At 45.9% G+C, this 12,848-nt stretch overlaps 1 protein-coding gene across 4 annotated transcripts in view; it reads left to right on the forward strand.

Annotated features, from left to right (window-relative positions):
* The window catches only part of HECTD2 (HECT domain E3 ubiquitin protein ligase 2), a 231,251-nt gene that overhangs the window by 113,833 nt on the left and 104,570 nt on the right, over nucleotides 1–12,848 (forward strand). For all 4 annotated transcript variants that reach the window (XM_029609862.1, XM_029609861.1, XM_029609864.1 and 1 more), the window contains one exon: nucleotides 78–174. In XM_029609862.1, the coding sequence (XP_029465722.1) occupies nucleotides 78–174 (97 nt within the window). The remainder of the gene's footprint in view (nucleotides 1–77; nucleotides 175–12,848) is intronic.

The raw sequence follows: 12,848 nt of genomic DNA on the forward strand, positions 1-12,848 counted from the left end.
GTAAGTAGTAATTTCTCATTGTTATTTATAGCAAATAGATTTCATTTTCTTACCAGTTTCTTCTGTTTGTTGAACAGGTTTTCCTTCTGCCAGTATCCCTTCATCATTTCTATTGCAGCAAAAAAAGTTGTCATTCAAAGGGATTCAGAGCAACAGATGATAAGCATAGCACGAGTAAGACACAATTTGATAATTTTAGTGTAATTCTAGAAAAGTATATCCATATTGCATTTGTATCTTCCATTTTCAGAGTATCTACTGTAATAATGCAAAGCAGCATCTTTGAAAACCTTTAAACTTGAAAAGTGTAAATTCCAAATTTAAACAGATTGGGGTTCATATTTAGTAGGACGTTTTATGGACAAGTTATCCAGCTAATGTTAGGATATTCAGTGGGAGAAACATCCCACTGAAATCCCTGGTTAAAGTTATCGAACTAACCATAGCTGGATAATTTTAAACATAACCGGATATTCTTTTGAATATCGCCGGTTATGTCTGCTCCATCATAGTAGCCTATCAACAGAAGAAGCGTCTCGGAAGCGCCAGTCCCAGCTCGCAGAAACTGATGTGATCCTGAAGCCCCAACAGGATATAAAGGTATGGGGCGTGGGGAGAAAGGGGGAAGGGGAGAAGATTAGGGTGGGCATTGGGCAGGGAATCTTCAGGCTGTGAATTTTACCATTTCCACATATAAGAGGAAGTCGGAGCAGAGGGTGGGGGAGGAGAGGGGGGGGGGGGGGGAGAATCCCAGCACAAATACATTTTTATTTATATTAAATGGGCCGTTTTTGGGAGGGATGACTAGTTTGGCCCCCTTAGGGCCTTTGCAACTGGGATGGGAGGGAGGCAGAGATGAGGACAGGCTGCAATAGTTTAGATATGCTTCCAAGCAGGTTTAAAGTTATGCGGCTAACTTAGCCGGATATACCTGATATTTGGCTAAGTTAGCCGGATAACTGGACCCCTCCCCGGAATGCCCCAAAACGCCCCTTTTATATCCAGCTAAATTATAGCTGGATAACAACATATCCAGCTATAATTTAGCTGGATAAGAGGCTCAATAAGCCGTTTAAGCTATTTAGAAGGATAACTTCTGCGCTATCTGTCTAAATGTCTTTTGAATATGTACCCCATTGCTTCTGCTGCTGTAAGTTTTTACTTTTCCTCAGGGTTCCCCCCACACTGCCTTTAACAGTGGCTACAATCTGATAAAAGTGATGTACAGTATTACATTGTATAAACTTAGAAATAAAGGTCATCAAAAAATGTTGTAGGTGATAACCTTTTTATTAAGATTATTTAAGAAGCTTTGAGACTTTGTATGAGACAGATGCCCATAACATGGGGTCTGGGCATTCTCCTATTCTTCCCCCTCCTTCTATTCCTTAGGATCTGGGTGTTACGCCTGTCGGTCACAGACGGCTGCGACCACTGTTGCTCACCTTATCCCTTCCTGCATCGACTCATCTGGGGAGACTGGCGGCCTCTGCCGGCTATCGCCGGCCTGCACACCCTAATTCTCGGGCCTTCCCACACGGTGTGGATGCTGCAACCGCCATCTTGCCCTGGGAGTTCCTTAGGCACACGCCCGCACCCTCGGGCCAGTCTTATTCACATCATGGCGGGAACCTCGGCGGCGTGCGCTCCGGATGACGTCATTTCTCTTGGACATTTACGTCAGCTGGCCCTGCCTACCTACAACTTGGCAACAAGTTCCCTCATTGCTGAATCCGCTCACTTTGGACCTGCGTTCCAGCTCCTGCTCCCTTGACGAGGCACGTTCCAGGTACCTGCTCCTCAGGGGCCCTATCTGTCTCTGGCTATCCGCTCCTCGGAGGGCCTTGCTTCTTGGACTGCCACTCACCACGTTCCCCGGGGCTTCCCCTGGAATCTTCGCTCTGCTACAGTGAGTACCCCACTCTGCGGATCATTGCTGTACCTCCACTACCTCGGTGTACCCAGCTCTGCGGACCATTGCCGTACCTGCACTACTGAGGACCCCCTCGTCGGTGTACCCCGCTCTGCGGACCATTGCCATACCAATGCTACCGAGGACCCTCATCGGTGTACCCCGCTCTGTGGACCATTGCCATACCAGCGCTACTGAGGAACCCTCACCGGTGTACCCCGCTCTACGGACCATCACCATTCATCTCTACAGAGGACTTCTCCGTGGGTATACCCCACTACACAGACCTGTGGCACTCCAGCGTCTGTGTGACTTTCTTCCTCACTCCCCGCTCCATGGACAGTGGCTCTCTGTTTCTTTAATAAAGACTCAAGGACATTCTAGCTAGAACTGACGTCAGCTCCTCGTGCTGGTGCCCCGTGGCTCCACCCCCTTGGTCACCATCTCTAGCTCTTCTTCCCTCTCCTCTCCACTCTCTCTCTCCAGCACCTGTTGCTCTGCTCACCCTTAGCTGAGACCTTGCCTCCCGATGGTGAGGCTCACAGGGCTCCTCCCCGTGGGCGGTACTATCTCTTACCTCAGCTCAAGGGTCCACATACTCACAAATCCTAACACTGGGAAAGTTTTGTCAGGAAACTTTCCCATTCAGGCGAGCAGAACCAGGGCATCACAGGTAAAGTTGGGGCAGGGCAACCAAGCATTTTAAAAAGGCCTCTGCTAAAGTTAGCATTCTCTTCACTGGAAACAAATTTGCTGCAGACTGCTTACTGCAAATCTCTTCATCAGCTTGTGCTGTTCTGCTGAGATGCTGAAATGCCATCCCCAGACCTCTAGAGCTCCATCAGATGCTCAGCCATACAGCCATGCCATTACCAACCAGGGTCTTGACGACCATGAGAGAGCACCCCTGTTGTTGTCATCCTCTTGCAGCATTTGTCAGGTTTGTTGGCCACAGGACTGGAGTAGCAGTAGTGAAATGCCATAGTTTTGAGTGGGGAGTGGTTAGCAGGGCAGCAAGTACTAGCAGGGATCACTATTGCTGCAAGCGCATAAAGTTGAGAGGCAGTTTGACGGAATCACAGTCTAGGTGCAACAGCAACACTGGTATTTCTGACTCTATGCCTATAAGCATTGCGCCGCAGCAAAACAATATAGTCACTGCACCCATACCTCCTCCAACTGTACTTGGGCCACTCAGACTCAGGGCATATATTAGAACACAGAGAAGGCTCTAGTCTAAGTGCAGTGAATGGACCACTGGTTAACCATCAGGTACTCACAATGAATAAATGGGGTCTTTGTTGTATCCTAATTTCCTTTTTCCCACTCTTCAGCTCACAACCATCATGAACTTGGCAGCCAATGGCATGGGATGAAGGGCCACATGGATTTTTGCCAGTAACCTATCAGGGAGTGCAACCTGGTGAAAATCCTTGCCATTCTTATCCTGTAGTAGGCCTACAAGCATGAGGTGGCATTATGGCCCTTATACCCAAGAGATGTGTCAGTTCTCTACATTTTTACCTGGACCTCTACCCCTGTTGCTCCCTCAGTGGCAATGCTGTCTTTCCTACCAGACAACCTGGATGGAGATGACCCACACATTACTCTCATCAGGTACAGTGTGATGTGGGTGCCCCACATGCATGGGATCAAGTGGACAGAGCAAGCGACCTGTGCAGCATACCATTTCATGTATCTGCAGTTTTTTGTTGATAAGCAGGGCTGAATTAGCCATAACATGTGGGTGATATCATACCGCGGCACTGAATGGATGTCTCTCTAGCTAGTAGAGCTTTTGTTCTAGTGAGCATATGCAGGAATTCCTGCTCAGGCGTTGCCTCATGAGCCCCTTCGGTCCTTTTTTGTTCATGCACTAGCATGGATGTGTACCTTTTTATCTCTCTCTTCTTCTGAAAAATTCTTCAAACTTTTATCTTTAAAGTTGCCTTTCTGCCTCTGTAGCCACCAAACAGCACTTTTCAGTGATACCTTTCTTAAAAAAAAAAAAAAATTCCATCAAATGTCTACTAAGAAAAAGGTCACAGTAAATGGGTTTAAAGACTATTCGTGGCAGGAAAATGTCCATTACAGATGGACATGACCTCTGCTAATGTTGCCTGGGTCTATACCACAACCTAGCCAATTATTATAATTGTAGATGGATATCTCTGCGAACACAAAAATCTAGGGCTTGAAAAATGGAGTAACTGTGTAAGTCTCAGAGAAGCCGCAGTCTGTCCTCTTCCCAAAGTGCAGACTAAACTGCTTCACCAAAAATAGAGTTGAGCACTAGCTCCTCTAAAATATCTCTCCTGTTGCCGGAACATGCTAAATCCTCAGGGTCAAGTAAACATAGCTGCCATGTTTAGAAGAAAAGGAGGCACCATTCTGCAGAACCACCAGAGCAGTGAGCACTGAAGAATGAGAGAGGCTTGAGGGCATCAGCATAGTTAACGCATGGTGCATCTGTGCTATCGACTCCTTCGGTGCCATCTGTAGGGGTGTGCATTCGGATTGACCGCATTAGTAAAACGCAACTCATATTTTTTTTTTACTTAAAAAATTGATTCGACATAAACGATCGGATTTCCCACATATCGAACATAGATATGTTCGATATGTGGGAAATCGCGATTGTTGAGCCAAAATAAAAATATAAACCCCCTCACCCTCCTTATTCCCCCCCCCCGACTTACCACAACTCCCTGGTGATGGAGCGAGGAGTGAGGACGCCATTTCTGCAATCCTTGGCGAGAAGCATGTGACGTCGGCGGCACGTTGAGTGACGCCGGCGTCACGTGATTCCCAGCTCGTTCGCGCCGGACGGCTCGTTCGGCCCAAAAAGAACTTTTGGCCAGCTTGGGGGGGCCTCCTGACCCCCCCAAGCTGGCCAAAAGTTCTTTTTGGGCCGAACGAGCCGTCCGGCGCGAACTTGCCGGGAATCACGTGACGTCGCGTCTGAGTGACGCGGCGCCACGTGATTCCCGGCTCGTTCGCGCCGGACGGCTCGTTCGGCCCAAAAAGAACTTTTGGCCAGCTTGGGGGGGTCAGGAGGCCCCCCCAAGCTGGCCAAAAGTTCTTTTTGGGCCGAACGAGCCGTCCGGCGCGAACGAGCCGGGAATCAAGTGACGCCGCGTCACTCGACGTGCCACCGACGTCACATGCTTCTCGCCAAGGATTGCAGAAATGACGTCCTCACTCCTCGCTCGATCACCAGGGAGTTGTGGTAAGTCTGGGGGGGGGGATTAAGGAGGGTGAGGGGGTTTAATTTTTCTTTTTGCACATATGTACATATACCCAACTCATTGGATTTTTTTTATGTCCATATTGGCCGCAAGTGGGACCCCCTTTCGGACATAAAAAATATGAACATAAAATTTTGCTCTGCACATCCCTAGCCATCTGCACACAAGATTCTTTTGGTGCCATTAACAAACAAGATTTCATTGGTGCCAAGCACAAGGCTGCATTAATGCTGTTGAAGTATAACATCCCTGCACCATTGGCACATAAGGCCCCAGTGCCATCAATGTAAAAATCACCTGCATGACCAATGCATAAATCCTCAAAGTATCAAGCCCTGGAACATCTATCTTTGATGCCTTTGTCCATTAAACCATTGGAAGCATTGATGCATCTGTGGTTGCTTGGGAGTGGCCACAAGTTGGGAAACAGCCAGGAGTACAAAAAGGAGGATAAATTTCGGTTGGTTCAACAAAAAAAACCTCTTTATTCACAAGCAAAACAAAGTACACGGTAGAGGCCGCTTACATCAGCAGTCTTACAACAATCAATATGCAGTCCTTGCTTAGGCTGGCTTCCTGCCTTATCCAAGGCAACAGAGATCTACCCTGGCCCAGAATCCCTTGCTGGATTGGCTTGTAAGGAGGAATGGGCCAGATAGCTGTGCTAGTCCTTTAAGATGTTCTAAGGGAGTTTCTTATGTACTCCCTCCCAGCATCATATTGCAAATATTCTTGCAGCTATACAGTGCTCAAGGAGCAGGAGGGTACAGAATCCCTCTTCCTCAACCAGCTACCAGCAATGGCAAAATCACATATCGTCAGTCACTATTCGATGTCAAAGAATGTAGATGCCATCTTCTTTGATCTGTCTATGAGGCATTCGATACCATCTCATACTCCTTGTCAAACTCCATTGTAGCTCTCCACATAGACTGGTTAAGATCCAGTGCCCTACTCAAGGATGTCCACGAGACATTGGCAATGTACCCTGCCTGAGTGATAATTTCTTCAGAGAAAAGCTTAGAGAAACAATTGCACAAATAAAAGAACATAAGAAATTGCCATGCTGGGTCAGATCAAGGGTCCATCAAGCCCAGCATCCTGTGTCCAACGGAAGCCAAACCAGACCACAAGAACCTGGCAATTATCCAAACACCAAGAAGATCCCATGATACTGATGCAATTAATAGCAGTGACTATTCCCTAAGTAAACTTGATTAATAGCAGTTAATGGATTTTTCCTCCAAGAACTTATCCAAACCTTTTTTGAACCCAGCTACACTAACTGCACTAACCACATCCTCTAGCAATAAATTCCAGAGCTTAATTGTGCGTTGAGTGAAAAAGAATTTTCTCCGATTAGTTTTAAATGTGCTACTTGCTAACTTCATGGAATGCTCCCTAGTCCTTCTAATATCCGAAAGTGTAAATAACTGATTCACATCTACTCGTTCAAGACCTCTCATGATCTTAAAGACCTTTATCATATCCCCCCTCAGCCGTCTCTTCTCCAAGCTGAACAGGACTAACCTCTTCAGCCTTTCCTCATAGGGGAGCTGTTCCATCCTCTTTATCATTTTGGTTGCCCTCCTCTGTACCTTCTCCATCGCAACTATATCTTTTTTGAGATGTGGCGACCAGAATTGTACACAATATTCAAGGGGCGGTCTCACCATGGAGCGATACAGAGGCATTATGACATTTTCCGTTTTATTGACCATTCCCTTCCTAATAATTCCTAACATTCTGTTTGCTTTTTTGACTGCTGCAGCACACTGAGCCGACGATTTTAAAGTTATATCCACTATGATGCCTAGATCTTTTTCCTGGGTGTTAGTTCCTAATATAGAACCTAACATCGTGTAACTACAGCAAGGGTTATTTTTCCCTATGATGCAACAGCTTGCACTTGTCCACATTTAATTTCATCTGGCATTTGGATGCCCAATCTTCCAGTCTTGCAAGGTCCTCCTGTAATGTATCACAATCCGCTTGTGATTTAACTACCCTGAATAATTTTGTATCGTCCGCACATTTGATAACCTCACTTATCATATACCTTTCCAGATCATTTATACGTATATTGAAAAGCACCTGTCCAAGTACAGATCCCTGAGGCACTCCACTGTTTACCCTTTTCCACTGAGAAAATTGTCCATTTAATCCTACTCATTTCCTGTCTTTTTTTTTTTTTTTAAAACTATATTTAAGTTTTTCAGGTGAAATAACATATTAGCCAACAACAACAAAAAACCTCATTCATGTTACCCCCCCATCCCCCCTCCCTCCCACCCTTTCCCTTTGTCTGTGGAATGAAAAGAAAAAAGAAAGTCCACGAGCTGGTGTTGGTTAAGAACTGGGTGTAACATCCGATGCGGTTCCTTCTATGCAGCGGGCAGGATTGGTGTGTCTCCTCTCTCTAGGATCTGAGTCTGCATCCGGGCGCCATGGGTCTTGGAAGAGTCCGATGCGAGGAGTAAGATAAGCTGTAAAGGCAGCCCAGATTAGTGAGGTATTTACAGATTTCTTTGGCATAGCGTGCGTAGTGATGGCAAGCTCCAAGGAGCAAAGACGTACCATTTTTTGAACCAATGTTCATAACTGGGGCTATGGGGATTTAGCCAATTTGCTAGGATTATTTGTTTCCCCACTAGACCCACCTTTGTGACAAATAAGCCCACTGGGGTAGATAAATTCAGTTGGGTCGGAACATCCAAGCTAAATAGCCAGAGATTGGGTTAAGTGGTAGGCTCTTTTTCAAAAAAGTTGAGCAGGCAGTACACACCTGCCTCCAAAATTGGGAGATGATCACACAGTCCCAAAAACAGTGAAAATAGTTGCTGTCTTTGCTTGCACACTTGGGGCATTGAGGGGACTGCGTAAGTTTCATTTGTTTGGCTCAAATGGGCGTAATATAGCTTTGCCAAAGAAATTTGTAGAGTGTTTCACGCAAGATAACATTTTCTGATACGGCAGGCAAGTCCTTAAAACATTTCTTAAAGTCAGCAAGCGTTAATGAAAAGAGAGCCCATGTCGTCCATCTAGCGTATATAGGGTCCAGTATCTGTGAATCCTCTAGTTCCAAAACCTCTTTGTAATAATGAGAGACTGTAGTTTTTCTAGGTTTCCCCACTTGTACAATGTCCCTTAGTTTTTGAACCTCTGGAGTCTCCGCTAGTAAAGGTCTCATGGACAATATAAAATGGGTGACTTGGAGGTATGCATACAAGTCGGAGTCTGGTAGTGTGTATCTTTGTTTGAGTGTGTAAAGGGAAGTATAGTCCCAGACACCTTATCATGGTATGATAAGAGGTGTTTAAAATCATGAGAGGTCTAGAATAGTCCCAGACACCTCTATCATGGTATGATAGAGGTGTTTAAAATCATGAGAGGTCTAGAACGGGTAGATGTGAATCGGTTATTTACTCTTTCGGATAGTAGAAAGACTAGGGGACACTCCATGAAGTTAGCACAATTAAACTCTGGAATTTGTTGCCAGAGAATGTGGTTTGTGCAGTTAGTATAGCTGTGTTTAAAAAAGGATTGGATGAGTTCTTGGAGGAGAAGTCCATTACCTGCTATTAAGTTCACTTAGAGAATAGCCACTGCCATTAGCAATGCTTACATGGAATAGACTTAGTTTTTGGGTACTTGCCAGGTTCTTATGGCCTGGATTGGCCACTGTTGGAAACAGGATGCTGGGCTTGATGGACCCTTGGTCTGACCCAGTATGGCATTTTCTTATGTTCTTATGTTCTTATCATATAGGTCATATATAAAGGTAAGTCCCAGTTTGTCCCAGCGGAGGAAGACACCTTTTCCCTTTCCCGGGAGGAATAAGTCATGGCCGGTATTGGTGATGAGCGAAGTTAAGCGACTTGGCACATGCCCTATTTTACAAAACAGTTGCCAAGCTTTCCTACATGTACGAAGGAGTTCCTGTGTTTTGATATGGGGGTGGGGGGGGTGGGGGGATTCTGGGTGGCAAGTTGTAGTAGAGGATTAAGGGACGGTACACCATACCATTCTAAGAGATATTTGTGCGGGTTAATTGTTGAAGTGGAGAAAAGCCAATCTTTTACATATCTTATACTGCATGCTAAATTGTACAGTGCTAGATTCGGGCAACCTAGCCCCCCCCCCCCCCCCCCCCCTTTCCATTGAGCTAGTAAGAATTTCCATGGATAAGCGGGCCCTCTTTCCCCGCCACAGAAATGAGCATAAGGCCTGGCATATCTTGTTGTGGTCTTTTTTGGTGATCCAGAGGGGTGCCAATTGAAGGATATATAAGCACTTGGGCAGCAGTATCATCTTAAAGAGCTGTATGCGGCCTACCAACGATAAGGGGAGTGGCGTCCACCTTTGCAAGGTGGTCAGTGTATGAGCCAATAGGGGCTGTATATTTGCCTTGTACAGATTGCCCACCCGCACTGCTACTCGTATGCCTAGGTATTTTAGGGTGTCTGACACCCACCTGAGGGGGTATACACCTTGCCAAGTTGTGTGCACATTCCCAGTGACACCAATGGCTTCAGATTTCTCATGGTTGACCCTAAGGCCTGAGAAGTGACCAAATTGGCGCTGAATGTCTAGTACTGCCTGAAGCGAGGGTTGGGGTTGAGTGATGAATACCAATAAGTCATCGGCGAAGGTGGCTATTTTGAAAATGTGTGTTGGTCTGCCAAAGCCTTTCACCTCTCTGCATGCATCAATTTTCCACAGAAGGGGGGTCTAAGGACAGAATATATAATAAGGGGGACAAGGGACACCCCTCTGGATCTTGAACTCTCCCGATAGACAACTGTTTGATAATATGCACGGTGTTGGGTTATCGTATAATAGGGAAATGTATTGGAGGACGTCATCTCGGATACCAAACCTTTGCAAGACCGAAAAAAGATAAGACCATGCTATACAGTCGAAAGCCTTCTCCAAGTCGAATCCAATAGCCAAAGCTGGGATGTCTTGGTGTTGTCAAATATTCATGGCAGTGAGCAGTTTAATAATATTCGCATTAGGCTTACGTCCCCGGACAAAGCCCGCTTGATGGGGAAAAATCAGGTGTGGGAGGAGGACGTTCAGCCGTTCAGCATGAGCCTTTGCTAAAATTTTTAGGTCACAGTTAAGCAACGAAATAGGCCTATACGATGAAGGGCTCGAGAGGTCCTTGCCCGGTTTGGGGAGAACTATGATGTGGGCCTCATTGAAGGGGGCAGGGAAACATTGTTGTGTTAGCCCATCCATGAAGTAATTTGTCAATGGTGTACTGATGTGCTGGAGAAATATTTTATAAAAATCATAAGAGAGCCTGTCGGGGCCAGGGGATTTGCCAGATTGAGCGGCTGAGATGACTTGCGAAATCTCATATGTCTGGATCGGCCGGTTCAAAAAGGCGAGTTGTGAGGCCTAAAGCGTGGGGAGAGCCAGATCCTGAAAAAGAAACTCCTTCTCTACATGTCCCCCCGATGAGTCAGGTGTATAAAGAGTAGTGTAAAATTGTCGAAAGACTTCACTTATCTTGGTTTCGTTAGATATAATCCCCCCCGAGAGAGTTTTCAGATGGGAAATAAAAGACTTTGGCTGCTGTACTCTCATTAAGTTGGCTAACAAGTGGCTTGGTTTATTTTCAAATTTAAATAAGTTTTGTTGTCCTTTCTGTAAATAAGATTGGGCTCTGGTATCCAGAAGAGTGTTCAATCGACCCAGCACACTATAGAAATCTGTTCTATTACTGTCGGAATTTTGCTGTATCAGTGCCCCCTTCGCTTGTTGGAGCATTGTCTCTAAGTGCAGAATGCTCATGTTTAGCTGTTTATTACGAGAGTGGACATATGCTATAATGTCCCCTCTGAGTACCACCTTTCCGGCGTCCCAGAAGAGGTGAGGCATATCTGCATGTTGTTGGCTATTTTTGGCATAGTCTTTCCATTTTTTCTTTCAGAAAAGTTTGAAAATGGGCATCATCTTTGAGAAAACCTGGAAGTCGCCAAAGGCGGACTTGGGGGGGGGGGGGGTGTCTGGGAACTTATTAGGATGGAGATCGGGGTATGATCAGATATAACTTGGGTTTCAATGGTCGCGGAAGCCACTTCAAAAAACTGTTCCTGGGACGTTAAAATATAATCGATACGTGATATCGTGCTATGGGATCTCGAGATGTGAGTGTAATCCCATTCATTGGGGTGGAGTGTGCACCACCCTCCCGGACATAAAGTACCACACCCCCCACCAAGTTGATCCTCCCTATCATTGTGATATAATTTGTACCCTGATATAGCACTGTCCCATTGGTTATCCTCCTTCCACCAAGTCTCTGTGATGCCAAATATGTCAATCTCATCATTTGCTGCTGTACACTCTAACTCTCCCATCTTACTTCTTAGACATCTGGCATTGGCATACAGACATTTCAAAGTGTGTTTTTTGTTTGTATTAACAACCTGCTTTTCAGTTGTTAGGGATAATTCGGAAATCATTAGTTTCGATGATTTTTTACATATAGGCACATGGACTATCTGTTGGGATGCCTTAACTCTCCTGTTTCATTAGTATCCTTCAAGGATACATTTTTCCGAACCATGCACTGCTGAGTGACTGTCGGCTTTCCCCCTTGTTCTAGTATAAAAGCTGCTCTATCTCCTTTTTGAAAGGATGTGCCGATTTTATAACATGTGCGTGCCGACGTGCACATGCTATAAAGAGAGGTGTAATAAAAAAAATGTAATATGAAAAGTAAGTAAAGGGCCAAGTTTTCTTTTTTAGAAACGAAAGGCGTGCCAAAAATTATTGTTAACTGGATATGGATATTTTTATGTATAATTGGCCCAATTTTAAAAGGGCCACATTCATAAAAAACGGGGATTACGTGCATGGCTGGGCCTTACGCACACATGGCCTGGCCTGGCCACATGCGTAACCCCCGTTATGTGCCAAGGTGCTGGGCCCTGTAAAAGAGGCAGACCGGGGGCGTGGTCTGAGAGGGGAGGGGCAGGGCAGGGGGTGGGCCGGGACAGTGCCATTAGCTGCTGTCCCAGGGAACCGTGCGCTGGCAGCCAACTGGTGTGTGGAGATTATTTCTGCTCCCAGAGAGCAGTAAGTATTAAAATATAACAAATTAGGGATAGGTAGGGTTAGATTAGGGGTCGGGGAGGAGAGGGAAAGAGGTAGGAAGGGTAGGGTTAGGCATAGGAAAGTTCCCTCCCAGTCCGCTCTTAATTGGAGCGGACTGGGAGGGAACTCAGGGAGGCCTGATTGCATTGCGGCATGTATTGTGCTAAAAACTGCCCTCCTGTGTTCGCGAGTTGCTGGCCGCCCACGCATGCAAGCATGGATTTTGAAATCCAGCACGCATGTGCACATGGCCATCGAATTTTATAGCATGTGCGCATTGGCACGCACATGTTATAAAATCAGCGCATCCATCTGCGCGCGCCGGGAACCACATGCATGGATCTTAAAATTGACCCCAAATTGTATTGATCTGGATGACCCCACTCAGTTTCCCCAGTGTTGATATATGCTGACCCAATGCTTGAGGCTTATCAGAAGTATGATGAGTGGATGTGGCTTAGTTACTATGAACATTTTAGAGACAAAACGGAAGAAAATCCTAACACATCCTGGGGGATGCAAGATGTCAACCTGTGCTTAACACACATGACTAGAAGCCACATAAAATGGGATGCTCC

This window comes from Rhinatrema bivittatum, chromosome 7 (genome assembly GCF_901001135.1).
Source record: "Rhinatrema bivittatum chromosome 7, aRhiBiv1.1, whole genome shotgun sequence".
Lineage (NCBI taxonomy): Eukaryota > Metazoa > Chordata > Amphibia > Gymnophiona > Rhinatrematidae > Rhinatrema > Rhinatrema bivittatum.